General features: G+C 42.5%; 2 protein-coding genes across 4 annotated transcripts; both read right to left on the bottom strand.

Annotated features, from left to right (window-relative positions):
• Nucleotides 1–1,051: 1,051 nt before the first annotated feature.
• On the bottom strand, nucleotides 1,052–22,813 carry dnm3a (dynamin 3a). 3 transcript variants are annotated; one of them, XM_038716412.1, is made up of 21 exons: nucleotides 22,042–22,798; nucleotides 19,904–19,977; nucleotides 19,303–19,452; nucleotides 18,993–19,196; nucleotides 18,673–18,771; nucleotides 17,467–17,627; nucleotides 17,245–17,387; nucleotides 17,009–17,144; nucleotides 16,780–16,847; nucleotides 16,520–16,658; nucleotides 16,335–16,421; nucleotides 16,175–16,245; nucleotides 16,030–16,090; nucleotides 14,974–15,000; nucleotides 14,126–14,239; nucleotides 9,495–9,604; nucleotides 5,679–5,790; nucleotides 4,874–5,029; nucleotides 4,337–4,560; nucleotides 4,072–4,239; nucleotides 1,052–2,576 (listed from the first exon to the last, which is right to left on the bottom strand). In XM_038716412.1, the coding sequence occupies exons 1-21, from the start codon at nucleotides 22,200–22,202 to the stop codon at nucleotides 2,510–2,512; spliced, it is 2,532 nt and encodes an 843-aa protein (XP_038572340.1). In that variant the 5' UTR covers nucleotides 22,203–22,798; the 3' UTR covers nucleotides 1,052–2,509. The 3 variants fall into 3 exon arrangements, with proteins under 3 accessions (XP_038572340.1, XP_038572341.1, XP_038572343.1); XM_038716413.1 differs by lacking the exon at nucleotides 14,974–15,000 and having other exon boundaries at nucleotides 22,042–22,800; XM_038716415.1 differs by lacking the exons at nucleotides 1,052–2,576; nucleotides 4,072–4,239 and having other exon boundaries at nucleotides 4,452–4,581; nucleotides 22,042–22,813.
• Nucleotides 22,814–23,055: 242 nt separating this feature from the next.
• mettl13 (methyltransferase like 13) lies at nucleotides 23,056–27,323 on the bottom strand. The gene is made up of 9 exons (XM_038716416.1): nucleotides 27,058–27,323; nucleotides 25,976–26,248; nucleotides 25,398–25,866; nucleotides 25,094–25,293; nucleotides 24,796–24,985; nucleotides 24,376–24,540; nucleotides 23,997–24,209; nucleotides 23,761–23,892; nucleotides 23,056–23,515 (listed from the first exon to the last, which is right to left on the bottom strand). The coding sequence occupies exons 1-9, from the start codon at nucleotides 27,208–27,210 to the stop codon at nucleotides 23,223–23,225; spliced, it is 2,088 nt and encodes a 695-aa protein (XP_038572344.1). The 5' UTR covers nucleotides 27,211–27,323; the 3' UTR covers nucleotides 23,056–23,222.
• Between the last annotated feature and the right edge of the window lie 83 nt (nucleotides 27,324–27,406).

The following is a 27,406-nucleotide window of genomic DNA, read 5'->3' as shown; positions in this document are numbered from 1 at the left end:
TGTGTACCTATATCCGTGCATACATGTACCTATATCCGTGCATACATGTACCTACATGTGTACCTATATCCGTGCATACATGTACCTACATGTGTACCTATATCCGTGCATACATGTACCTATATCCGTACATACATGTACCTATATCCGTGCATACATGTACCTACATGTGTACCTATATCCGTGCATACATGTACCTATATCCGTGCATACATGTACCTACATGTGTACCTATATCCGTGCATACATGTACCTATATCCGTAAATACATGTACCTATATCCGTGCATACATGTACCTATATCCGTGCATACATGTACCTATATCCGTGCATACATGTACCTACATGTGTACCTATATCCGTGCATACATGTACCTATATCCGTACATACATGTACCTATATCCGTGCATACATGTACCTATATCCGTACATACATGTACCTATATCCGTGCATACATGTACCTATATCCGTACATACATGTACCTATATCCGTACCTATATCCGTGCATACATGTACCTATATCCGTACATACATGTACCTATATCCGTGCATACATGTACCTATATCCGTAAATACATGTACCTATATCCGTGCATACATGTACCTATATCCGTAAATACATGTACCTATATCCGTGCATACATGTACCTATATCCGTACATACATGTACCTATATCCGTACCTATATCCGTGCATACATGTACCTATATCCGTACATACATGTACCTATATCCGTACCTATATCCGTGCATACATGTACCTATATCCGTACATACATGTACCTATATCCGTACCTATATCCGTGCATACATGTACCTATATCCGTACATACATGTACCTATATCCGTACCTATATCCGTACATACATGTACCTATATCCGTGCATACATGTACCTATATCCGTACATACATGTACCTATATCCGTACCTATATCAGTGCATACATGTACCTATATCAGTGCACATATATGCACCTATGTTTACCTATATATTAGCAAAATTATAAAAATCCATAGCTACTAGGCAACATAAATAATAGCCCAAAATGTAGAAATTTACATTATTTATTAACTTAAGAACAATCAAATAGTACAAGAACAAAAATAAGACAAATAACTGAACAGAAATGTTGACATTGTCTTCAAATTCATTAACCACAGTGAAATGCTCAGATAGATGTGGGATGATGATGATTACTTGAATGTATGTTCTATGTACTTTTGTTTTTTTGTTTTGTTTTTTTTGCTACATTTAGACTAATGACCTTTCAGCCAAATTCATCTAGAAACTGCATTAAGACAATACAGAAAACATTGCATTTTGCATTGCATTTGGTGGATGTAACGGTGACTGTGTGGATGTGTATGAGCTGTAATGTGAATCTGGAAGTGACTTGAAATTGGGGGGAAAAAAGGCTTGATTGACAAAATAAAAAAACAACAAACCATTTTGTTATACATTTCCTTCTTTTCCACTATCTTTATACAAGAAAGAATTGACCTTGTAAATGTTTCAGGAAAACATGTAGACATCATAGCTTTCCATCTCCTCTCACTTAATTGTTAAATTCCATAACATGCCAATTACATGTGATACCAATTTCACGTGTTCGCACATACATAAGTCCTTGCATAATTTTCTTTTAGTTCTTAGTTATTGCCTTGATAATAGAAAATATGAGCTAGGCATCATGTATGACAGTTGCCAAAGTGAGATATGAGCTACAAAATGACCAGATCCTGTCATGAGCTATATAGGAGACATATCTTGCATCCACATATAGGGCTTATATGTGGATATAAAGAAGCAATACCGGAGACCTATATAGCCTGTATATGCACCTTAATTTTGCCTATATGCTGCATATATACGCATATATGCAGCATATATATTATCATATATGTGCATATATGCTGTATATATGCAGCATATATGTGCATATAAACTGCATATAGGTTTCATATATGCGCATATATCCTCATATAGGTTCTTTCCATGTGGGTAGTATTTAATAGTGATGTAAAGATCAAACTGAAATCGCGATGGTCATCTTCACTTTGCTGGAGATCCCTACACAAGAGCCCTGGATCTTAGCAAACTGCTGACACACCTGCTACTGGCTACAAGAGGGTAGTAAAGGTTTATTTTGGAAATGCAAACATTTTTTTCATATCAAACCATGAAATAATAAGAAATCATGTACATAAAAACACCTGTTTATTCAAACACAATAAAAATAGTGCATGTGTATTCAGTTTTAGTAGAATAACTAAAAATTGGTATTTTATTTACAACAACACTTGAGAAAAGTCAGCAGACAGTGGAGCACATTCCAGCATTTGTGGCTAATGATATTATGTACAAAACAGGCTTAGGATTGGTGAATTTAGCAGACAGCAGCTCCCAGAGGAGACAGACAGAGGGCCAGCATAGTGTTTCAGCTGGATTAAACATCACACAGGTCATTGGCTGTCTCTGGGTAAGCAGTCAGTGGCAGCTGGAAGGATCACCGGGGTAGATGGGTAATGGAGTTCTGAGCAGAAAGGACATTTGGAATAGCTGGAGGATGCCTCCTGGAGAGAAGATCAGATCAAAGATATTACTAAAAACAACTAACAAAACACCCACTTAAATCCCTATGAAAATAACCATATAAAACTGTGTAATAATATCTGTCACAAGCAGAGGCTCATGAAATGGAATATTGTACCTGGTGCTGAAATTAAGGTTTCATTATCCACCTTTCATTTGCATGGTTTTGAGAAGGACATGACAGCTTTGATCAGAAGGCACTGCCTTCAACTGTAGCTTTCTTAATGGCAGACCTAACGAATCAATTATAGGGATAATGTCTGATCTCTCATCATCATAATCTCTTAGTCTAGTTATGCTGTGGCTTGCTCTGCTCTGGGTTATAACAACCGTCAGGACTTAAACTGAAGCTTTGAATGGAAAGAAATACTTGCATTTCACCTTTTTCTTTCTAAATAAATAAATAAATAATCAAACAAATGCACATATTTATGCCCATGTCTCCACTATCCATACACTCCTGCTATAAAACTGTGGTGGCCCTTCAGTGAACAGTTAAAAAATAAACATAACCAAACCTAACTGCTAACCTCTGGATTACAGGCCTGTCATGAAAGGTGTGCAAACTTTTAAAAATTATTACATGGAGAATTTTATGGGGACTGTGCTTCAGGGTTCACAATTCCCTTCACACACATTTTTATCTTATTTGGCAAGATTTCTATATTTGCCATAATGCCGCATATTTTTATTGTTACACAATTCATGGCCTGCAGTGTCAACAACCTTTACAATTATGAGAAAAAATATGGGGGAGACAAAATAGATTTATACAAGTACCCTTATGCCCCATGTACTGTATATCTATAGGAGAACAGACTGAGTAAAGAAAAGAGCCATAAGGTTGTATGGAAAGAGTCAGGAAAGAGGGAGACTGTACGCGGGAAAGAACCTAAAGAACCATTGGAAAGCACAGAGGAAATGAGGCAGAGAGAAAATGGAGAAACAGGCCAAAAGCAGGGGAGGAACCAGTGAAAGAGGAGAAGTGAAGGAATCTACAAGAAAAAATAAGTAGGGGGAAAAAGGAAAAATAACCGTTATTGCATGAGGGAAACTGGGGAGGGCAATAAAACAAATGCATGCTAGGAGAAAGGGAAAAGGGGGGATGAAGGACAGAGAAAGATGAAAACTTGACAGAGCGCTCAGCCTGTTGTCTCTGGCTCCAGTAGAAAGCTGCACAGAGAGAAGTCCTGTCTACTGAGGCTGATGGGAAAGAGAATATGAGAAACACATTTTCCAGCAGACCCCCACCCAGCTCAAATAACAACTCCCTCTGCCCCCGTGCTTCTGCAGCGCAAGGTTTGATAGTGAGTATGTGAGTGTGTTTATGCATGTATGCCAGTTTGACACGCACACACACACAGGCTAAACGCACGCACGCACGCACGCACGCACGCACGCACGCACACACACACAGAGGTCATCATAATATAACAGGTCAGATTTCAGGCTGTAATTGTGTGGTTTCAGAGTCACCTTGGCACACTTGGTGGAGCACGGTTAGGTTGGCCAGCGAGCTGCTGAAGGCCATCAGGGCTCGGTGAAGCACTGGGTGCAGTGTGAGTGGGCGACCGAGGAACGCATGGGGCATGGCCACGAAACACTGCCTTGCCACTGGTCACTGACTTTTTAGGGGGTGTCAGGCTGGGTGGAGAAGAGAACCTTATATGACACAGGCGTAGCGCAGTTTTGTTGACTGCATGCATCTATGCATCACTGTAGTTTAACTGTGTGTCTGTACCTGGAGGACTGTATCCAGGAGGAGTCTACAGGTGGAGGCAGAGGGGTGGTGCAGGTGGAGGTGGAGATATTTCCAATGACAGCAAGCGCCTCCTTCAGGGCAGTGTGTTTGCAGAGCACTTCCTCCCGGTGCTGCTGCTGCTCTGGTGACTCATCCATCAGCGCAGAGCATTCTCCCAGAGCGTAGAGCTGGGCCAGGAGCTCAGAGCTAATGAACTCCTTCACCTACAGAGGGATTATAAACAGCTGGGACAAGTCAAAAAGTTAGACATTGTAAGGTGATATTTTACTCTGATTTGGGATTATGAACCTAAATTCTTGAAGGGGCGAAGTAAATCTTTTTTTTTGTTCCAATGGCCTCCATGGCCTCTCATTTTATTTTTTAGGTCACAGTAGTATGCTCAAGTATTGTTTCAAATGGTGAATACTTGCTGGGCTGTGATTGAGCTTTTGGCTGGTAACAGATGAAAGACAAAAATTTAAAGAGAGAGAGAGGGAAAATGTTCAAAAAGTTAAGAGACAGGTCTGGATAGCTTACGCTGTTGATCATGAGGTGCATAATGGTCTTTGGCATTAAGTCCTTCATGGTCTTATAAATGTTGCTCATGTAGGAGTCAACCAGGTTACGAATGGTCTCCACCTGACGCTCCAGCTGGGGGTCTGTGAAGTTTTCAGGAGATCCCTGCCCATCCACCTGGGTGGCAGAGAGAGGAGATGGAGTTAAGAGTAATTGCTACTGTTCAGACTGTCCCTATGTTAACCAGTGATATGTAATGTGCTGCATTGACCGTTGAGGTATCACAGCTGGTAACTTCATACTAATACAAATGTGTGAAACAATCAAGACTGGTCTTATGTGTATCGCCACATCTTGCCATCTATTCCATGCTCATGATGAGAAGAAGCGTAGAGCCATTGTGGTAGGAACAGGGAGAGCCGAATAGAGGGAACACAAGAGAGGGAGGTAAGGAGGAGTGGGCAGAAGAAAAGAAAAGGGGGGAGCGGGTGAGGGACGAGGAACTGATGATTAAAAACAGACTAGAACGCACACACATACACACATGTTGTAGTGACATCATGGGCCAAGAATGCCGTGCTGAAGAGCCAACGACAGAGCGAGATGGAAGGGGTGGGGGACTTGCTTTTTTCGTTTTGGCAGAGGAAAAGAAAGGGGAACATGGAGAGAGGGGTAAGGGGTTATGGCCAGGTTTTAAGGTTAGCAGATGCTGTGAACACATTCAACATAAAAAGGTAAAGTGCACACAGGTGCAACTCCCCACAGCTAAGGTCAGTGTTGGGTTTAATTGGTTTGAATTAGGGGTCAAGTACTACGGAGTACTAACAGTGATTTTCTCAGGGTAGACTCCGGCCTGTAGCAGAGAAGCCTTCCAGCTGTCCAGCTCCTCTTGAGAGTTACAGGCCAACTCCAGGCATTTGTAGTCCTTATACACGTTCCTGCAAATTCAATGCAATAATGTCAGACATCTCCAAAAACAATGTTTCCTAGCCAGTGATAATACTCTTTCCACAATACAGAGTGATAAACACATAACCCTACATACCTTAAACAAATTCACCAAGCTGTGGGCAGACTGACCCACTGGTTACCTCATTTATGCCGTGAGAAAATATAACACATCAGAATAATCTGCAGGTTGTAAGACTATCACACACGTAGTCCTGAATGGTCACATATGACAAGCATTATCCAAAATAGGAACCCTGGCCTTTTAGTCATGACGTGTTATTACTTCTTTCTCTTATGAATGTATGTGGCCAGAGTTATAGTCACAATATGTTTGATAATTTCAGATGAGCAATGATGTCTTCACTCATTTTTAACTATACGCTCTTTCTTACCACGCTCACTCCCAGTGGAAATAAAATAAGTCTTGCTCCACGTCTTGTGGGAAGAGAGGAAAGTAGACCCTAGGAGTGCTACAAAAAACGCGTGTCCCCTGCAAAACATCGTCAGGCTTAACCACATGTTGTATCACTCAGTTTAATCATCACTTATCTTCAGAGCTGTTACTTTTGAGATGATGCCGATTGCCTCTCATCAGTTAGTGTGTAGTGTCCTTAAAAGAGGACATAAGAGCACAAAATGTACCAAGACCACATGGATAATTTCAGTGTTTGTTTTCTAATTTCTTAATACCCCTTCTTCACTCAGCTCTTGGCCCACTTTGTATACAAGCCAAATGTTATTGGAACAAAGCTGCCATTGTTTGTATGGTAAACTCATTAAAATCATTCCTTATTATTAAATGGAATACACAATAAGCTTCAGCCCTAGATGCAGTGTTATTCTGTATCGTCCAGACAGATAAAACTCAGCTCCTGCAAACAACTATTGATGAGGGGAAATATCATCCTTTAAGTTGGCTCATTGACAAGATTGTGTTTCTAAAGTTTTATTAATTAATTATTTTAAAGTATAATTTCTTGTGAGTGCATAAAACAATAAAGTGTGAATTGTTACTTTTTAAATGATGCACAAAACTAAAAATAATCTCTTTAACTTTGTGGGGGGAGAAAGATGCTGAAAACTCAGGTAACCTCCCACTGCAACGTTACAGTAATATTTTATTAGCTTGACGTTGAACTAATCTGCGCTCTTTGCATGACAACGTTACACTGACTGCATTTAGCTGAGGTGATACGTTGTTAGCTCACCTGCTGGCTTTACAATAACTATTTTTGTATCTTTCATCAGAGAGGCTCAGCAATGTCAGCACAGCTAAATTTATTGGATGATAACGAAAAAGGGTTAGGGAGCTAGACTGAATATTATAACTGAGATTGTTGCCACACTTTAGTATAACTGTTAGACAATAGTAAGTAACCTTACTGTACTGAATGAGTCTGGAAATGAGTTGAGACACAATAATCCAAATCTGATAGTAGTGGGATTAGTAATGTTAGACACAGCACACAAAAGAACACTCTAACTAACCTACTTTTAGGAATTATCCTGGAAGTTAGTCTTTTGTATTAATTTCATGTATCATTGTTTATTTCAGTTTGGCTAAATAAACTTATCTTGCAGGCTAAAATCAACACTTTGACACTTTGAATACCAGTGGTACACAGGATGGTGACAGGGATCGGGTTAGCTGGTGAAGTAATGTGGCAAGCCATACCACACTCAGAGTTAGCCAGCAAGCTAACGTAAAGTTATCTAACTTGGGCCAGCTAAAACACATAATCACAATATATTTCACATGATTTGCAGTAATGTTAGCTTAGCTGTCCAATAGGATGAAAGCTAACTCTGGGTTGGTTCTGATATACAAAGCAAAAACTAAATACAACCCCTTTAAAAACATGTCTTAGAGACAAGTGTTCCCACCTCTTGTGTAAATAATTTGATACAGGTCATTGGGTTTTGCATAAAAGGGCTCTGTGAGAGTCACCCCCATGTTGGGAACCCCATATTGAACACAGGTGCTTCATAGAAAGTGGGGTTTTACAGGTTGGGCCAATCTTCCCAAAAGTTTGTGCAATATCGTATATACAATCCAGAAGAATGGAGAGAGGGAATGATTCACTGACATGTTAAGGACAGAGACACACACAAGTACTTGCAACTAGGCAGATACACACATACAAATACCTTCAGACACACGAAATAAAACAGTTTCAGTTACTTCTCCCTAACTGCTGCACTTCACACGACCACCCTAACTGCAACTTATCCCCTTATCTCCATCTATTTCCTCCATGTCGTTCATTCCGAAGATCCTCTTTCCCCTCCATCCTCCCCTCACTTCCCTCCTCACACCATCATGCCGTCTCTGTGCTTTGGCTGTGGAGGCAGCACAGCAAAGTAAGAAACAAGCAAAGGATCTGGAGCGGGCTGTTGCCCATCTGTTAAACATTTTTCTTTAATCACTTAGTTGTTTCGTTCCTCCTTTTGTTGTTCCCTTCTCACATTCAGAACACATAGCAATTAGCCTCAAATATTTGAAACCTTTGAGTGTGTGAGAATGAGAGAGACAACAGAAATGGAAAGAGAAAATGAGATAGATTGCAGCAACAGAGTCATACAGAAAGATAAAGAAATAGGCCAGAATGGGTGAGGCTAATAAGTCAGGGCGTGGTGGCTAGCAGACAGGGAGCCTGGCCAACAATGACAATACTAGAGTGCTATAACACTAGGATCAGGACACTAATATTCGTATACACCAGCGAGCGCACATTAAAATTGTTCTCTGGGTTGATTTATCACTCACATTAAAAAAAAAAATCTCGTCCCCTTTGCTATTCTCTCCTCAGCTCGTGGCCGCCAGTGTGAGTTTTTTCACTCATCTTGAGGAATTTCTGCACAGAGCCTTGACTGCTTTAGATTCGAAGACTTTCCTGAGGTTTTTGATTACTGTCAGACAGGGACAAAACCACTGCAATGTCTGCCACACACACACACACACACATGCAAATACAGAAAGAGAAACAGAGAGAGTGAGCTCGCAGGAAAGGGGGGGGGGCGCCATAGGACAGATTTTGACACATTCCTGGCCGATGGCTCTGATACTCTTTCTCTCCCGCTTTCTTTCTCCTCTCAGCCCTTCCAATTCTTCTTTCTCCCTCCTTTTTGTGGTAAGTCGAGCAATTCTTTCCAAACAAGAGCAGCCTCATCTCTGATCCAAGCTCTCTGGCTTTGATTAGCTGCTTAATGAGCCTGCCGTCGGTATGCTGTGGTCTATATACACACACACACACACGCAAATCCACTTTGTGTGTCCGAATGCAGCATAGCACAGAATTATAAACAAAGCCCACATGCTCTGGTACAATCAGCCAGGCTTTGGGTCAGCTCCAGCTCCTAAACACACTCTCTCTTTTTCTCTCATGCTCTGTCTTTGTCTCTCTGTCTTTCTGAATCTGTTTCACCCACATAAACCCAGCAAACCCAAACCTTGGAGGCAAAAAAAACTACACCCGCTGCTGCAGTACCCACTGGATATCCTTTTAGTCCCGGTGGCAAAGTTGAATGGAAGAGGTCAAAGTAAGGACAAAACAACACTCATCCCCTCCCTTTCCTCCTCTGACATGTCCACCCTTGTAAAATATCACTGAAACTTCAGCAAGCAGGTGACAAGAACAGCATTCCCCTTTTTGACTCACACACATAGACAAACACAGGCCTGCACACAAACCTTAACTCTGTGTTGAAGATCGCAAAGACAAATTTGCTGGACATGAAGCCCTTCTCCACATCTCTGAGCTTTAAGTTGTCCAGAGGAAGCATGTACTTCTTCTCCTTTTCCTGAAAAAGACAGAATACATTCAGATAACGTTTGACAGAGGTATGCAGAGTAAAATATGACATCACAGAGAGGTAACACAGATGTCGATAGCAATACACAACAGACAGAAGACAGTTCACTTGGGGGCTTCAGCTAAAATAGTTGTCTGGTAGTGAATTTATTAGCCTGCCCCTAGAGAAGAAAGAAGGGCCAAGAGACTCGAACTATAGAAGGGAAAGTGTCAGAAGGCGAGGAAAACAGGAGACGTGGAACACTGTGCTAGCAGAGCATCTGAGTTCATATCAGATGATGCGTCTGCCTGTCAGACTGATTCACACTAACTACCCACTAACTAGCAAAAGAGAGACAGTGGAAGAGGGAAGAGATGCCATAAGTCTATAGTCTGTCATCACCACGGGGACTTATGAATGACAGAGAACAGTTGGAGGAGTGGAGCGGCCAGAGTGAGGAGAACCAGACAGTATGGAGGCAGGGTACAGAGAAATGAAGCAGGGAGGGAGGGAATGAGAGAAGGAGTACAAAAAAAGAGGGAGAGAGGCCGGGCTCACATGTGAAAGTCATTATTCAGACTCAAGCTCTAACACAACATTTCTCCTAAAGTGAAGCCCTCCCCCCCATCTCTCTTCCCTGGCCTGCTCTGTCTTTCTAACCTTTGAGAAGGGGGCTTCCAGAAAGGTTGGTTAGGAACAGCCCTGGATGAAGTAAAAAGATGGGAAATTGAGAAAAAGAAAGGAGACTTCCATAGGAAAGAGAACTGAAGCAACACCTGCAAAAGAGGGGATCCTAAAAATCCTGGGTGTTGTCTGTGTGTGGATGCATCTGCATGCACACATGTGGTATGAGATGTGTGTGTGCTGATAGTACATTTTTGGTCTTCCCTCTCTCAGTGCTCCCCTGAACCCTACGACTTTCTTCCTTCGTTCCTCTTTTTTTTTTTTTCCTCCAAAGGGGCCCACTTCCTGTAACAGAGGCTGAAAAAAATGACAGAACGGGATTGGCGCTCATATAGCAACATCTGGGATCGCTTTAGACAGAGGGGGCGGAGACTGGAGAGAGTATAGGGTGTTCTGATGGAGTAGAAATAGAAAGTAGAGATGAGGAAGAGAGGAAGAGGAGGGATAGAGGTGGATAGAGGGATACAGGGGGGTGAATTTTGATAGAGTAGAAGAGGAAGGGTTGAGGAACATGCAGGAGAGAAAGTGCAGGAGAAGTGGGGAGAAACTGCAGACCACTCCAAAGTTGATTCCCATGGGTCTCATCAACCCATATATGGCTGCTAAGTTCCTCCCTAACTCTCTCTCCTTCTCTCACTCCCCGAATTGCCTTATGCCTTCCCCGAGTGAACAGGCAGATCCCGAGCTGAATGAGCGAATGTGCCACGTCAAGACTGGATACTATGCTGGGACACAGCCCTGCAGACGCCCGATTCAAGCTACCCTAACATCTCCGGAGGAGGAACACCCGTGGATGTCCGATCTGTGCGAGACCCCTCTCTTATGACCCAACACAGAGACAGGATAAGAAAGAAGAAAATAACAGAGGAAACCTTTTGCCGACTCCCCTCGGGCAGGACTGCTAGCAAACAACCAGAGTGGGAAATGGCGAGGCCGAACAGAAGAGAAAGTGAGAAAGGGTCCTGCTCCGTCATCCCAGTGTTCAGACTACCTGTTCAGGATCTTATTGGTGTACAGTAGTCTGCACATTGGTTAGACTGTGCAAGGAAGTGCTTCACCTGCAAGACTCAGGACAACGTGACAATCTGCATGTATTCTATGCTGAGGTGTATCTAGGTCTAATAGGTCTAACATTCTCTGATGTTTCTTGTTTGAAAGAGTGCAAATGTCTTTAAATGTGCATACACTGTCAACAGCTTTCTCTCTTCAAAATGCAGCCATTAACTCTACATTAAGTCAACCATGACATCCATTTTGTTTGTCTTGAATTAATTCTCTTTGTTAACGGCGCGTGATACATATGTTCATGGTAGAAAAGTTTACACACAGCACACTCAAGCATGAGAAGCTTTAACTTGTGACTGACTGTTAGCTTATCAGTATTTAAGGCTATAAAGTACATTTACATACATTCATTGTAGAGATGCTGTGTGGCTATATGATGAATCCTGTCTTCACAGACATCATGGCAATGTTTGTATATGCATGTGGGAGTGTGTATGTGTGTGCGTCATATTCCCAGTGGTGTCAGGGTGGTCTTGGAGGATCATACATCAGAGCTGCTGTATCTGAAGCTGTGTCTCCTCTTCCTATAGACTAATGGATTTGAGATTTGAAACAGGCCTCACAGACACCTACACACAGAGGGGTGCATGTAGATTAAGTGTATAGGCGTGAGCCATCTGTTTTTCTTCAGGCAGCCTGGTGGAGCCCTGGCAGTCGAGGGGTGAAGGAATGTATGTCTGTTCAGTGTGCTGTGGGGATTAAACTCTGAACTATTATGCTGCACTCTCAGTATGAGGTCAGTATGAGGGTATGACTGTTGTGGTACACAGAGAGGAGATGTAATCTTAAAGACGTTAAAGAACTGGAGTGTATAGAAGCAATCTACACAGGGATGGAGAAGGGAGGGTTTTTTTAGGTGGTTGTGGTGGTGGTGGTGGGGGGGGGGGGGGGGGTATTTTTGCAAGAGACTGTGGAGGAGTTGAGAGGAGAGAGGAGAGAGGGGGAGTCAAAGGGGGAGGTCTGCAGTGTAGAAACAGCCATGTGGGATTTCTCTGGGCAGATCTTGGAAGCTGGTGTTTGGACAAAGCTTCAGATTTTCCAGCCAGGAATGTGCACAGTCCCAGGGAGACTGCCAACCACAGAAAGGGGGAGAGAGAGAAAGAACGGGAGACAGAGAGAGAGAGAGAGAGAGACAGAGAGAGAGACACAGATAGAGAGAGGGAAAGAAAGCAGGAGGAAAAGGCAACAGAGGTGGGGGGGCTGTGGTCGTGGGGGAGGGGGGGTCAGTAGTAGAAAAAAGAAATGTCTGTCGAGGTAGTGTGGGCGGGGAGATTGAGAGCGGGAACCGCAAGAGAGAAGAAGCAGAAGCTTGGCTTGTGTGACTGTGTGCACTGAAAAGCAGTAGATCTTCTCTGATAACATGGGTGACTGACATTGCACTCAGGCCTTCCAACTGATACCAAATTATAAAACTTTGAATGTAGTGAGGAGGTGCAGGGATTAAACAATGACTAGTCTAACTGAACCAAAACGAACGGAAAAGGTTTAGACTTGAAATAGTGAAACATTTGTATGTCATTGTGTTCCACAGACAGCCGAGGTTTGCTGCTCTGATGTGGTCAACACATTTTCGCTTGCCTGTCTTTGTATTATTTGTCTCAGATGTGCTACGTCTGTGCGAGTTGATTTGTAAACCTGCAACACTGTGTGTGTACAATATGTGTGCCTGGGGCCGCGTCTGGGAACACTGCGTTCAAGCGATTCAGTGTTTATCTGAAAAGTGACCGTGTGTCTGTTTGAGCGAGTGTATATTTTTCTCCACTATTTGCATGCCAGTTTGTTTACATCAGCCTCAGCATGTGTACTGTACACTGTATATACAACTCTGTCCCACTGTGTGTTTGTGCGTTCATGTGTGTGTATGTGTGTGTGTCTCAGTTTGGCTTGGGGCAGCTCCAGCTGTGTCAGAGTGAGCCGCTCCAAATGCCTAAACTCCCAGAAGAGGAAGAAAAGGGGGAGTAAGGGGAAGAGTGAGGGGAGAGCGGGACGAATGGGAAGGAGGAGGGGAGGGGAGGGGGTGTCAGGAATGAACGGGGGAAACGGAGGGGCTGCAGGTCCAGGTGGCAGGAGAGAAAAGCAAAGAAAACTGTTAACTGGACAGGGAAACAGGGTTAAAGATGCACTTTTAGTTATGCTTTTAATGCAGTCATGTCAGAAAGCGTGTCTGTTTAGCTTTAGCCATAGCACACGGCCTTCGAGCCGCTTAAGCGTGGTTACCAAGAACAGTAACTTATTTGTAAAAGAATTCTACATATGGTTTTCTACCAACCACTCAATTATCTGTCTGCCAAAAAACAACACAATATTTATCCACAAAAGCATCGCCTTTAGTGTTTTCATCCAGATGTAAATATTGTTCATATCCATATACAAATGCTGTTCTGATCTCACTTCCTGTACTCCCTCTTCCCATGACATCAACTGTGACAGGATGAGACTGTTGTGGTGTGTCTGCCTGTCTACACTTGCTGTGCAGACCTTCTGCTCCTGTACAGCAGGCACAGACAGGCAGACAGATGGCAGCCCCACTGACATCAGAACAGAGGGCCAATAGCCCTTCCGCTTACTTCAATAATACTGCGGGGGCTTTACTGGAACGATGACAACAATATCAACAGATGAGAGATTTTCCCTTCTACGTAATGATCCCTCAACTTCCCAATTAAATTGCTGCTTCAAGCTGAGATATGGTGTTAATAAATGTGTGATGACTTCAGTGTACTGCTGTGTTTTGATGTAATCTATTTGTTTTAAGCATGATTGTGAGTGTGAATGCCTCACCTCATCATCTTTGAACCAGGACAGGCTCTCGGCAGTGAGAATAAACCAGTATTCCTTGGCTCCACCTTTCATGATGCCAATGTTGCTGATGGTCAGCCAGCCCTTGCGTACGACCTGCACAGCAGCCAAGGGTAAGAAGCTCAGATGGCAGGACTGACATCACAATGGCATTCAGAGGACAGGTATAGCAAACATTTGATAGCAAGGTATAACTTCTCTAAAGGTGTGTAGAGGAGGTCGCACAAGGAAGGTGGACCTTGAAAATAAGAGTAAAGATCAGAAACAGGTGACAGTGGAGGGAAAAAAAGCTTTTTGCAGATTTGACATTTGTCAGATATATGACGTAGATTATGCAGCAACAGGGCAATCACCAAAACATTTCACTGACCACCTGTGATCAAAGAGAAGAGTAGATGCACATACATACAACATATAAAAGTGAGCAGAGAAACAAAAGTAAGTAAATAGGATGGACGAAACTGGAAGGCAGATGTGTGATCATTAAGGGAACAGGAAGTATGAGATGGCGTAAAGATACCAAGAAATGACATTTACATCCCGAAGACAAGGAAAATATCTATGAAGCAGTGGAACTGCAGAAGGTGAAGATGATTGGGTTGTGACAGAGAGAGGAATCTGAAAACTGTCACTGAGAGGAAGAGTTCAAAAATATTAGCAAATGATGAAAAACATGATTAATAAAGCGACAACACGCCATTTTGCCAGTGTGCATATTCGCTGCCATCAGTAGCATGCCAACCCACAACCCTTAAGCTTGAGTGCTTCACAGAAATATTTCCAGTAGAGGCAGCAGTGAGTGAGCAGGATTAAAGAGAGTGGACTCCTACTATTAGGGTTGAAAGAGGGGCCACACCCTGGAAAAAAACAGGAGATAAAGGAGTAAAATTAAGATGAAATTATTTATTTCATTACATTAGGCTTTTTGGGGATGACACTGATATTAATAATTTAAGAGTTAACTGCTATCAAAGCAATATGAGGGATTGTATAAATAACTTTTAACTTTTAATAAGTTTTTAACTTTTTAAGCTGTGGTTAAAATAGACTGCTGTTCAACAAATATCATCATCATACATCATGGTCCCAGACTACACATATTCATACTGGGATTGTGTTTTTAATTATTGCTGCTTTCAGATGTGTCACATAAAAATTATGTAATTAATCATTGCAGACTGACACTTACAACAAGTGTCTCACTTTTGCTTGATTGCATTTCTATAAAAAGCCAACATCAACTCTGGTTGGATGATTGGACCTTAATTCTCCTCCCGTAAAATCACAAAAATCTCCCATTTATCTGCAGCTATTAAATGCTGAATATTATTGATCAATGCATAACAGATAGGACGGTGACCTCTGAATATAAAAAATATAAAAAAAATAAATGGAAGAGATTTAGTTCATAAGCATGCACACTCAAATTATGCGCTGCAGATAATTATTGCCAGCAAAGGATCATTTTTGAGTGTTTAGACCCCCGTATATTATCATCATGAGGAGCACCTTTCATGCAGAAATATATACTTAAGTTTGTTTTGCTTAAAAGTGACAAAGATGATTTTGACCAAAGGGTGTTGGTGCTAAAGCAAGAGGCTTCATGGTATAAGATTTGGGGATATCACTGGGTTATTTACGTAGTTGGCAGTTAAACTTTATGGTCACACTTCTGTAGATCAAACGTCTGTTGGGTGCATTCTCTGGGGATCATGAATGTTCTCATGGAAATTTATGAAATTTCACTCTGATCAAAATGTTGAAGGGATGGACCAATAGGATGGCTAACTGCCCAATTGTCTGTTGCAATCCCCATCTGAAATGCCCCTTGGTTAACATGGTTAAAAATACTGTAAAAAGGAATGCAGCTCTAAGGAGAATCTCACCTGGTTTCCCGTCATCCCTGCAACAACCTTCTTTTTGCTTTGGTTGTTCGTCTGCTGGGCACTGAGAAAGAGGAAGTGCTCGTGTTATTTACTCTGTTAGAATTTACAGTTCATTTTATAGTTTAAAACCAATTAGATTACTCACTTTGTGAAGCCAATAAAATCCTCATGTTTGGTATTTATGTAGGCAAGCTGTATGTCAATGAGCAACAAGACCTGAATAGAGCAGACATACATTACGTGCAGAAACAGACCCACACAAAACTTAACAATACAGTGGTTATCTAAAACTATGTGAGAATGACCTGGTCCCTGCATTTACTCTCTTGCTGTTGTATTTCGGTGGTTACAATTCTCTCTGTCTCATCATGCAGTTTGGGAAAGGAACTGAGCTATGGAGAAAAAAAACAGAGCAGGAGTCAGATATAAGACAGTTCTGACACCCTGAAATGTACAGTACTTCGCACAAGTACATGACACACATTTATACCTTGTTGATACACTGGCACACAGTGTTGATTAGTTCTTGACTGACCATGTCAACTAATTTAATACACGGCCCCTTTAGACTTAATATCTGTTTCTTCACTATGGCCTCAAAGGCCATGTCAGGAGTGAACAGACCTGTCCTATAGGGAAAGAGAGGCAGGTGGAGGAAAGAAAAAAACAGACAAATAGGTAGATTGGCTACAGCAACAATAAATGTAAACGACATGTGACACGGCATTTGCTCAGAACACTTTACCACACCTGACACCATGGATGTTTCTGATGGCATAGTTGATCTCCCGCCGCAGCTTCTTCTCATCAAACTCAATCTGAAGACAAATGCAGTACATTGTCAGTTAGAGTTCAGCACTTGGCTGAGGAGCATTACAGTATAGCATCACTATTGTCGATGCACATAAAGTTTTCATGGAGCTACTGTATGACATGCACTACGCATACACAAAGACAAGCAAAAATCCCACACACGCACCTTAATCAGTTCATAGGGAAAGCGCTCATGGAAGATTCGGTTGATCCTAGCTCCTCCTGACAGATTCACGGTGTCTACTTTGTCGCCTGAGCCCTCGATTAGCTTCTCAAAGTCAACAGATAAGCGCTGAACTAACCTGTAACACGGAAACACACATACCAGGAGAAACACTGACATAAATAATTCAAAAGACAATAAATGGGCACACACACATGCAGAATGACTGACTGACTGACTGTAGAAGTGTCTTAGTCCTGCGTGCAGGGTCATCAGGACTATATTGTCTGTACTCTTCAGCCTCTTTGTTCAAGGCCAGAAGCTGGCTCTGCAGACGACAACGGAAGGCTGGCAATGTGTCCCGGATGTGGTTTGTCAGTTGCTGCAAACAAACATAATCAGTAACAATACCATACACAATGTATTTACTTCTCTGTGTGTGTATGCGCATCATTTTTAACCTGGTTAAGCATTCTTTGTAAATATGGTGTGCCCATGTTTTCAGCCATGTGTTTGTAGGCTGGATGGGACAGGAAGAACTTCCGCTCTGCAAGCAGAGCTTCATTAATATCCTTTTTTCCATCAATATCCTTCTGACTCCGGTTCACCACCCCTATATAACCTGGGGAGGAAGAGATGAGACGGGAAATGAAGAGCATGTGATCACTGTAAGGAAGACAATGTGCAACGGGAGAAAGGAACAATCAAGGACTCTGGTATAAGACAGATTCAACTTGCATTTTCTGACGTGTCTTTGGGAATTCTGCCCAGACCGCCATTTGTTCCATTAAGACTGCAGCATATAAGCAGGAAATGAATATGTTTCTGCAACAGCAGAGCATGTGGTATACAGCGAGCCTAATCCCCTATTTAGTACAGTGATAGATGTAATAGCACCAGGCTCCATATCTAATGCTTCAGCTCCAGGCTGCTACTAGGGCGGTTATTTCAGTGTGGGTCCATAGCTAATGCATTAGTACTGTAGGAGAAGCATGAAGGAGCTAGCACCTGGTGGTGCTTTACTCAGTCTGTACACTGTCACAGGAGCTCCCTGCCATGGCTTTTTTCCATGCCTCTCTCTCTCTCTCTCTCACACACACACACACACACACACACACACACACACACACAACCTTGTGCCAGTATCTTTTTGAGGACCCATCATTGACATAATGCATTCCCCGCCCCTTATCCTAACCTTAACCCAATTCTAACCCTAAGCCTAAAAACACATTTTAATCCCCAAACAGCCCTTTTAAACTTCAGCAGTTTGTACCCCACAAAGTATAGTGGGCTCCCAGTTTTTGGACTACCCATTAACATAACCTCTGTCTCTCTTTCTAGCTCTCCTATGCATACACACAAGAACAAATGTGCAGACACACACATGCTCAGTGGTATTACTGTGATGTCATACAAATTGCATGACCATCTTTCAACACATGGCACAAGCTAAAGAGATACTGTACATGGATAAACAGAAAGATAATGAACAAAGGAGATGGAGAGAAACAGAAAAAAAAACAGGAGGGAATGAGAGCTTGACCGAGACAACGCTTTTGGCTGCTGATAAGAGACACAATCATGATGTCAGTCCTCTCTCCACTGCAGTGTGGCACAACACACATGTGCAAACACACACATGCCCACAAACACCAGCAGCACACCTCTGCGTAGGGGAAGCAACCTGTTCTCTAGTATTTCCCGGGCATCTGTTCCTTCATCCATCAGGTCCAGCTTAGTAATTACACCAATTGTGCGCAGGCCTGAAAGGAAGATGAAAAATAGAGGAGATTTTACAGCCTCCAAAAGTTATTTCAAAACTGTGACGTACTAAACGACAACTCCCTTCAACGTTTTACACATGAACGCGTTCATTGTAATAATGTGATAATTCACCCCCATAATGACTCAGGGTGTAGAGCCATATTTTCAGGATATAATAAAACCCCATAGACTATATAAGCTCGCCACACATGGGGCTTACCCTGTGGGTCAACATCTTTAGCCAGTTTGAGTGCATCAGAGTTGGCCAGGTCAGTGTTGGCTGGCGTCACAGCCAGGATGAGACAGTTTTCCTTACAGATGAACTGCATGATCATGTCTCGTATCTGGTACTCTATGTCTGTCGGCTGGTCGCCTACAGGCACCTTGGTAATGCCAGGCAGGTCCACAAGAGTTAGGTTCAGCACTGCAAACACACACATGCAGAATAAACACAGAAGATATATCAGAGAAATCAATTTTCTGTGCATGGATATGTCATGTCAAACACACCCAAAAACACAGTGTGTTACCATGTGGTGAATAAATCCGTAGGTTGATGGGGACAGGAGAGATGCCTTTATTTGATCCAGTGAGTCTGCATGTCTCTGCCTCGATCTCCTTGCAGATCTCATCAAAGTCTGTGAACTTCTTTCCCTTACAATGGTGAAATTCACCGTACTCTGGAAAGAAACGAAAAAACAAGTTAAATAATGCTAGATATATAATGTTATCATAATTTTGGAGGATAATTGAATTAATAAGCCTATCCAGTGCATTGATATTTTTGCAGTTTTTGTGTCAGGCCACAAGGACAGAGTACAATACAGCAGGATGTATACATGCTGTTTAATTAGGCCATGTTTATTTGTAAATGTACTCTTCCGGCAAAGTTTCTAAAAGACATTTGAGATAGTCTTTTAGTGATACAAATGCTATACATCCTGCCAACTTGCAAGAGGGCTAAAAAACACAAGATGCAAGTTCTGACAGTAAGATGACACTTCCAGCTCTGCCCCACCAGTCAGCCTCAGCCCTTGTAAAATATCATACTGCCATCTGGTGGGAGCTTTAAATACAAGCTTAAGAATGACAGAATGCAAAGACCGCATGAATGAACATGTGTGTGTCTACCTGTGTTAGCACTCAGCAGCTGGAGAATTAAAGGTCTGCGAGTGACAATGCCTGAACCCCGTGGAAGGAAGTCTCTGTTGGAGAAGAAACACTGAATTGGAGAAGGACACACACCAGCACTGCCACTGCATTTGATGGCAATGCAAACTTGCATCTTAGTCTGAAACCTTAGCTTGAATAACTTGCTCACATTGACTAGTAAAGTACATTTGTTTAACTTTACATACTATTGAAAATATCAGCAACTTGATAGGGAAGGCTGAGAAAATCTTTGCCATATGATAAGCCCTACCAGATATATATAGTCTTAAAGCTAAATGTAATGTTAACAATAAGGAAACAGGATGCACAGGGTCAAAAAAATCCTTCAGGAAGTTTATTTTACTGCATCCTGCCCTGGATCAAACAGCTGGCACAGCCCCGCCACAAAAGAGGTGTCATAACATAGTCATGAGACAAAGAATTGAGGCGTGTGATGAAAAATCAATACACACTCAGGAAAGCTAGCATTACCAGCCTCCTATAGCTACTGGCATCGCCACACATTTTGACCTGGATGGCCCACTGCTGTTGACAATACACGCGTCTCCTTTAGTAGACAAAGCTCCAGTGTCCCGAAACTAGCAAACTAGTGACTTACCCACCAGCATTGTTTTCAGACAGGATGGAAAGTACTTCAGTCTCCTCATCACAAACCAAAGCCTACCCAAACAATGTTATTCATGGGTAGGCTGTGATATTTTAAGGCCCTTGAAATCTGTTAAAAGGTCACTAAGGTGTGAATTCAACGAAGCTCTGTTCAGCTCAGTTTTGGTTGACTAAAGGACTTGTAGGTTAATTAAAAGACCGCTGATTCTGTTACTTCTCATGAGGCATGTTAACCTCTTCCCGTTCATCGACACCTTCGCAGACCGTCACTGGAATAAGGTGCTGTACTGGCTATTATCATAGAGACACTGCCACTTCCGGCAGCCACCACTTCAGACTCACAGCTCCAGCCCTATCACTAGTGCTGGGTGGACACAGTGAGACTGATTGTGTACAGAAGTTGCCTGAAGTGCCGGTTTCAATTCAGCTGAACACTGATCCTTGTGTATTAAGCATTTCCCAGCTACTGAATCACAGTTGCCAAGGCTTTACTTTTAGCAATACAAGCAAAGAGCAGTTTATTGCAAATTCAGATTTTGATGAGTCCCAACTTCAATATTTGAAAATAACATAAACATTTCAACCACATTTTTACTGATAATAATTCATACATTTTAAAGTTTTATTAGAATTAGCCAGGACAAGTCAAATTACATAATGGATTTTTTTGGTAGCACTTTCTAATGGCTTATTAAGAAGGGTTTGTCATAACCATTGACTGCATATAATATACAGTTAAAAGACGTTTAATATCCAAATAAAAAAACAAACCACAGCACAGCGAAATGACTTTTACTTTTTGTGAACAACGCGTTTTGCCTGTGGCTTCTTCAGGCACAAGCACTAGCTTGCAGGTGTGCTAAATATGCACTGTGTAGTCCAATTAAAAAAAAATTCTGTCACATTTTTTGTGTGTTTTTTCTTTTTTTTTCTTAAGATGTTGATTTATAAAATCAACATACAGTCTATGCAATTTAGGTGTGTTGTTCCAAAGAAGGGGTTGGGACTAATTGCTTTATAACTGGCTAATATATGATTTACTAATGCTTTAAAGTTTACTTATAAATCATTAACGAAAAGGTGTTGGATTGGGTGTTGAAACATACATGTGTTAATTATTTGTATTTAATAGTAATGCAGTTTTAAATAGTAGTGACCCATTACCACATAATGTTAGGTTTCTTGCTTTCTAATAGCCATCACATCTAAAGTTGTATACCAAGTTTGTTGTTTATGGATTTTGGCCCAGGACAGGTAACAGTCAAAGGGATTATTTCCAACCTGGAAAATCAGTGATTTATAGAGCATCGCTAAATCATGTATTACTATTAATAAAACAATTACTAACCATGTATAAACCTCAGATAAAGTGTACTTTAGTAGACAGTGTTCCCTTATTTTGATATCTAAATCTAATCCACCTAAAGTACAGTTCAAAGGGACCGTGTGAGATTGATACTGTCCGGTTCACCGTGAGGGGCTCGACTTACCTGCCCACAAAGTTTTCCAGCACGGAGCTCTTGCCTGCGCTCTGGCCGCCCACCACAGCGATCTGCGGCAGGTGGAGGCTGCAGCTTTGTCCCACGCTGCTAAGGACGTCTTGCAGGCGGTTGACCAGCGGGATCAGGTCCTCCATCCCGCGGTTGCCCATCGCAACAGGGCTACCTGTCCAGCTCCTTTATAGCCCGTCTTGCTCCGGCTCTAATACGCTACATTAGAGTGACTACCATAGTTGATGGTTACTCGCAAACATGCTGTTATAATTAATACAATGTACAAAATCTGTAAATAATACTCTTCTTGAAGGACAGTGCCAACTTTTAAAGGTCCCGAACTTCAGCAGCCGTTAGGGGGGGTTACGTTCACGTTAAAGTTACCGTTAGTGTGTGTGGTAACGACGATAGTGTTTTTTGTACTCACGGACCTCAAGTCTTCGAAAACAGCTCGCCATATACATCGTTGTTGTTTTAAAAGTCCATTAGTTCGCAGTGTGTTGTTTCCCTTACACTGTGAATACATTTAAAGAAGCTAGCCGCTGCTCGCTGCGCTGAGTTTTGGTCCACGACGGGGAGGAAAACTCCTCTGACAGCTAACGGAATCGTTTTCTGCGCATGCGCGGCAAACAGCAACTTTAACTCGGCAATCCCCAAATAGAGAAGATAGACAAACTTCGTGGCCAATTACCCTGTACCCTGATACATCAGACACCGAGCACGTATTCACCCTGCTAGCTGTCAGCTATTAAAAATCCCACACATCCAGTGTGGGTAGGGCTCCGCTGCAGCCCTATCTATACACGCAGCAGCAAGAACCAGAGAGTAAGATTCATCTACTGTAAATAACACTTCTGCATTCTTTGGCAGTGAGGGAGTGCGCACCCTGTAGTACACTGGAAACCCTAAGCATGTCAAATATAAACTGAAAGCTACATTTAAATGGTGGAATAATGCAGTAATAATAATGAAAGTTCAAATAAACACCACTAGGAATTCACTTCCACCACATTAAGATGTAAAGATAAAATGTTGTTTACTTGTTATACATCATTATACTTGCACTGAATGGCAGAGTAAAGCACTTATTCTCATATTTCAGTATCTTCACCATGTTGTCTCTCAGCAGTCTCACCACATGATTAAATCCCCCCCCCCCCCCCGGTCACAAACAAACTTTACTCTACTTTCAGGTCTTTTAACAGCTCTGCAATGTCTATATGTGGGCTGCTGTTGTTTCCAGTCCTGTTTGAGCACAGCGCGCTCTGCAGACTCTTAGCGGCTTGGTTCAGGGACAGAAGGATGCAAGCAGCGTCCAATGTCTCATTTTCTCCCCGAGAGCACAGAAGGACTTCGTTGACCTCCCCTTCAATCTTTCTAGAGAGGATGGTGGGAAACACAGCGCTCACACGCTCCGACACGCTTTTCCTCAGGGCCGAGTCACGGCACACAAGGTTCAGTATGAATACACCTGGTCCAATGGCAGGGAGAGATGGAAAGAGGATTTCATGTAGATGAAACACACTATTATGAAATAATATCAAACAAAAAAGAAGACTTCTTACATGTGTAATAACATGACAAAAACACAGATTTTATAATTGTTTTTCATAAAACTTTTTTTAAAAGGGCAATACCAACACATTTATTGTCATTGTTTCACAGAAAACATGATTCCAGCAGATGGAGATAATTAAATCGTTAAAAATACTGTACCTCTGGGGGTTAGGAGGCTGAAGACTTTCTGCAGGACTGAGGTTTCCACAAAGGCAGCAGGAGGACAGCTCATACCCACCGTACTGTCTTTATTGTCTACATCAAACATGATGGCGTCAAACAAACGAACACCTACAGAGGGGAAAAAAATAGCCATTGTCAATTAGTATTGTTAATATATACACTGGTGTGGCCTTAACTTTAACTGCCCTCTCTTGGACTCCTCCTTCACTAACCTTCTTTTTCCAGGGTACAGATGTGTTCAAGTCCATCTCCAAGAGTGACAGTCAAATGATCGTCTGGTCGGAACCCGAACCATTGCTTCGCCACTTCCATCACAACAGGGTCTAGTTCTACAACCTCCACAGTAACATTGGGCACAAAGTCCCGTAAAAACTGAGGCAGACCTCCTCCACCAAGCCCCACCAGGAGCACTGACACTGGGACATCTAAGGAGGAAAACAGAAGGGATGAAAAAGTCCCAGGTAAAGCTCAATCAAGTGTGGTATTTAATGAAGACGCTGGATCGCTGTGGCTGTTTAGTCACATTTCCTCCTGCCATCCTCCTCTACCACACCAATAATACAAAATACAAAACAGGAGGTGTGTACTGACCTTTGTTCTGTGGCGTGCCCACCCCAAGCATGGCAAGGGCAGCCACCATAACTTCATGGTGAGCACAGCAGAGGAAGCCACTGTCCACTGACAGAGAGGCTGAGGATGTTGTTGGAGCAGGTGTAGTCTTGATCTTCTTTTTGTTTTTTTTCTTGTGACTTGATGCTGCAGGTGCATAAATATTCATTAACCTCACCGATCTACATATAAAACATAATAATATTATAATACTATACTCCATATAAAACTACTGTAATATTTTTGTAATTCTTTCTGTTTTCTGCTTTTTGTTGACTTCTTTGTTTGATGGGTGACTGTATTTATATGCATTATTTGTCTTGCCTAACTGGTTAATATATTATTTATAATAAAGAAAAAGAGAGCATAACAAATTACGGTGAACAAGGACAAAGGACGGACCAGTATTTGAAGGGACAAGTCGGCTCTCTGATTGGACAAGGGCAGCATTAGACAGGAAAACAAGTCTTCGATACAGTTCTCCATCTTCTCCTTTGACATTCTCGACACAGTACTCCCCGCTCAGCTCGCTCACCCCCCTGCTGACCTCCTCTCGCCAACCCAGGTCACCTCCAACTGACAGAAACGGCACCTGAATGGGGACAGAGTGCTCAAATGATTAGTGATGTACATTTTTGTGACATCAAATGTTTGATGGTAGAAAACAGCATTTGCAAAAAGAATATGTGCGTCAGTTTACCTGCTGGTTGGATGGCATACCCGGGGGAGCCAGGTCCATCACCATTGGTGAGAGTTCTGACTGGACAGCCTGCATGTCTGTGTACTCCTGATTCCTGTGCATTGCCACAATAACCAGGCGCCGAAAGTTAGCACTGGCTGCCAGCTGCCTTCGCCCCTCACTGGAGCTGTAGAGCCAAGCTGTCTCACTGCCTTGAGGCACTGACAGGATAAGCAAAGGGGGCAAAATATCAAACAAGAACAAAATACAACAAGTGTGATTACACAGAAACCCAAAAACCTGATGAGATAACAGGACAGCTCACCAATAAAAATGGCAAAATGGTTAGATCTTGGCACCTTGGCACCCGGGGGACAATCTTGTATTGTGAGAGTGTATCTGGGAAGGCCCGTCTTGGAGTGGCAGAGAGTGAGTGAGACGTTCGAGCTGGCGCCTGTGCCTGTACGGAGCCTCTTTTTCAAGACAGAGTATGCCTGACGCTCCCTCACTGCCGACAGCAACTCTGCTACCTGTGTGAGACGAGCAGGGGCTCCATCTTCCCCAAGACACATCTCCAGAATAGGCGTGGGCATAGGCTGACGAAACTTGGTGCAAACCAGAACAAAGACAGGAAGAGCAAAGGAGTCCTCTTCGTTCCCACTTTCCTCCTGCAGACAGTGGAGCCTCACCGCCCACCCCAGCTGAACAAACTGCTCTACAGCCAACTTGATCACGCTCTCCTGAGCCAACGTCACACAGACATACCGGCCGCCGACACTTAGCACACGGCCCACCTGTAGACACAAGAGAACTGCTGTGACGAGAATGCAGAGACATATGTTGATGAGTCCACCAATTGAGGAAAAAGCATATGGTCTATACTCTGAATCATTGGTTTCTCACCTCAGTGAGCATGTTCCTGGCCAGTGCTCCTTCTTCTTCTGATGCCATGGCATCCAGCGTGCCCTTGTCCAGAGCAGCCTGGTAGCTGGCATCCTCATACGGGGTTTGTGTAGCATCCACCTGCTGGAAGGTCAGCCCCGGCCGGCGCTCAGCGTTTCGCTGGTTCATATGGGTCACAACTGTCTCACTGATGTCAATATTAGTTAGATGTTTGTAACCAACATCATACAGCTGTTCACTCAGCTCAGAGTTACCACAACCGACCACCAACACCTGAAGGAAAGTAATACAAAACACTGTTAATTTATATGTTATTATCACTGGCAGTGGTAAGCGTAGTAAGTCTGTAAGTAGGCAGCTTTACTTAAGTACTGTTAATACAGTTTAGATGTAATTTATGCGAGTATTTCCACTTTATGCTACATTATACTTCTAGTCTGGTATATATGATTGGAGAATATTGGACTTTTCACTCCATGTTATTTACAGCTATAGTTGCTGGTTACATTGCAGCTAAAATGTAATATGCAAAACACACGATGTACTTCTAAAATATGCTGTATTTTTCTAGATTTAACTCCCCAACAGTTCACGAAGTAGAAAAAAATGGCTTCACCTTGAACATCTAAAATAGTAAAATGCTACATACATGTTAATTAAGTATTAGCTACCCAATAATATAAACAATAACAATAATAATATAAACACTTACAGGGGCAATTTGTTTTTCCACAATGCCTACTTTTGTATGCTGATACACTGTACTTTTATTTAATTAAGATCTTGAATGCAGGACTTTTTCTTGTAATGGAGTATTCTGACATTGACTGTGGTACTGCTAATTCTAGTTCTTCAGACAGGAAGTGTATTATTATAAAAACGACACTAAGTGGACAAAGAATCAGATGTGACATTAGTTTTCAAGTGCTTGATTCACTGACACACACACACACACACACACACACACACACACACACACACACACACATTTTAACAGGACGTGACAAATACCAACACATATTGTTTATGCTGTAAGGAAATGCATAACGTCAGTAGTGACACTGTTCATCAAATCATCTCACCTTGTCTTGGACTTTGATGTATTTATGCAGCACGCCGCAGAGTTTGGTGTAGTCTCCATACCACTCAAAAGCCTTTTCTCCGCGTTTCTTAAAAAACCTCTCCCAGTACTCTGCGGAGCTGAACTCCTCGGCAGTGCGGGGCAAAAGACTCATCGTCGGCTGCAGTGGTTACAAGGCCCCGAAACGCTTCAGTTTACCGTGACAGAGTCTGTTGACAGCCACTTCTCCACATGGCACCTCAGATCTTTCAAGCCGGACGACATTGTAAGCAGGACCGCTCGCTGATTAGAGAGTTTACATGAGGGCGGAGCTACAAACTGCCCGGTGATTCGCTGAGGCTACCCCTGCT

Source organism: Micropterus salmoides, unplaced genomic scaffold, assembly GCF_014851395.1.
Source record: "Micropterus salmoides isolate LMB-PRFRI ecotype aquatic unplaced genomic scaffold, ASM1485139v1 Ms_hic_scaffold_13, whole genome shotgun sequence".
Lineage (NCBI taxonomy): Eukaryota > Metazoa > Chordata > Actinopteri > Centrarchiformes > Centrarchidae > Micropterus > Micropterus salmoides.
The sequence above is the reverse complement of the archived record's forward strand: the minus strand, read 5'-3'. Positions and strand labels throughout refer to the sequence as shown.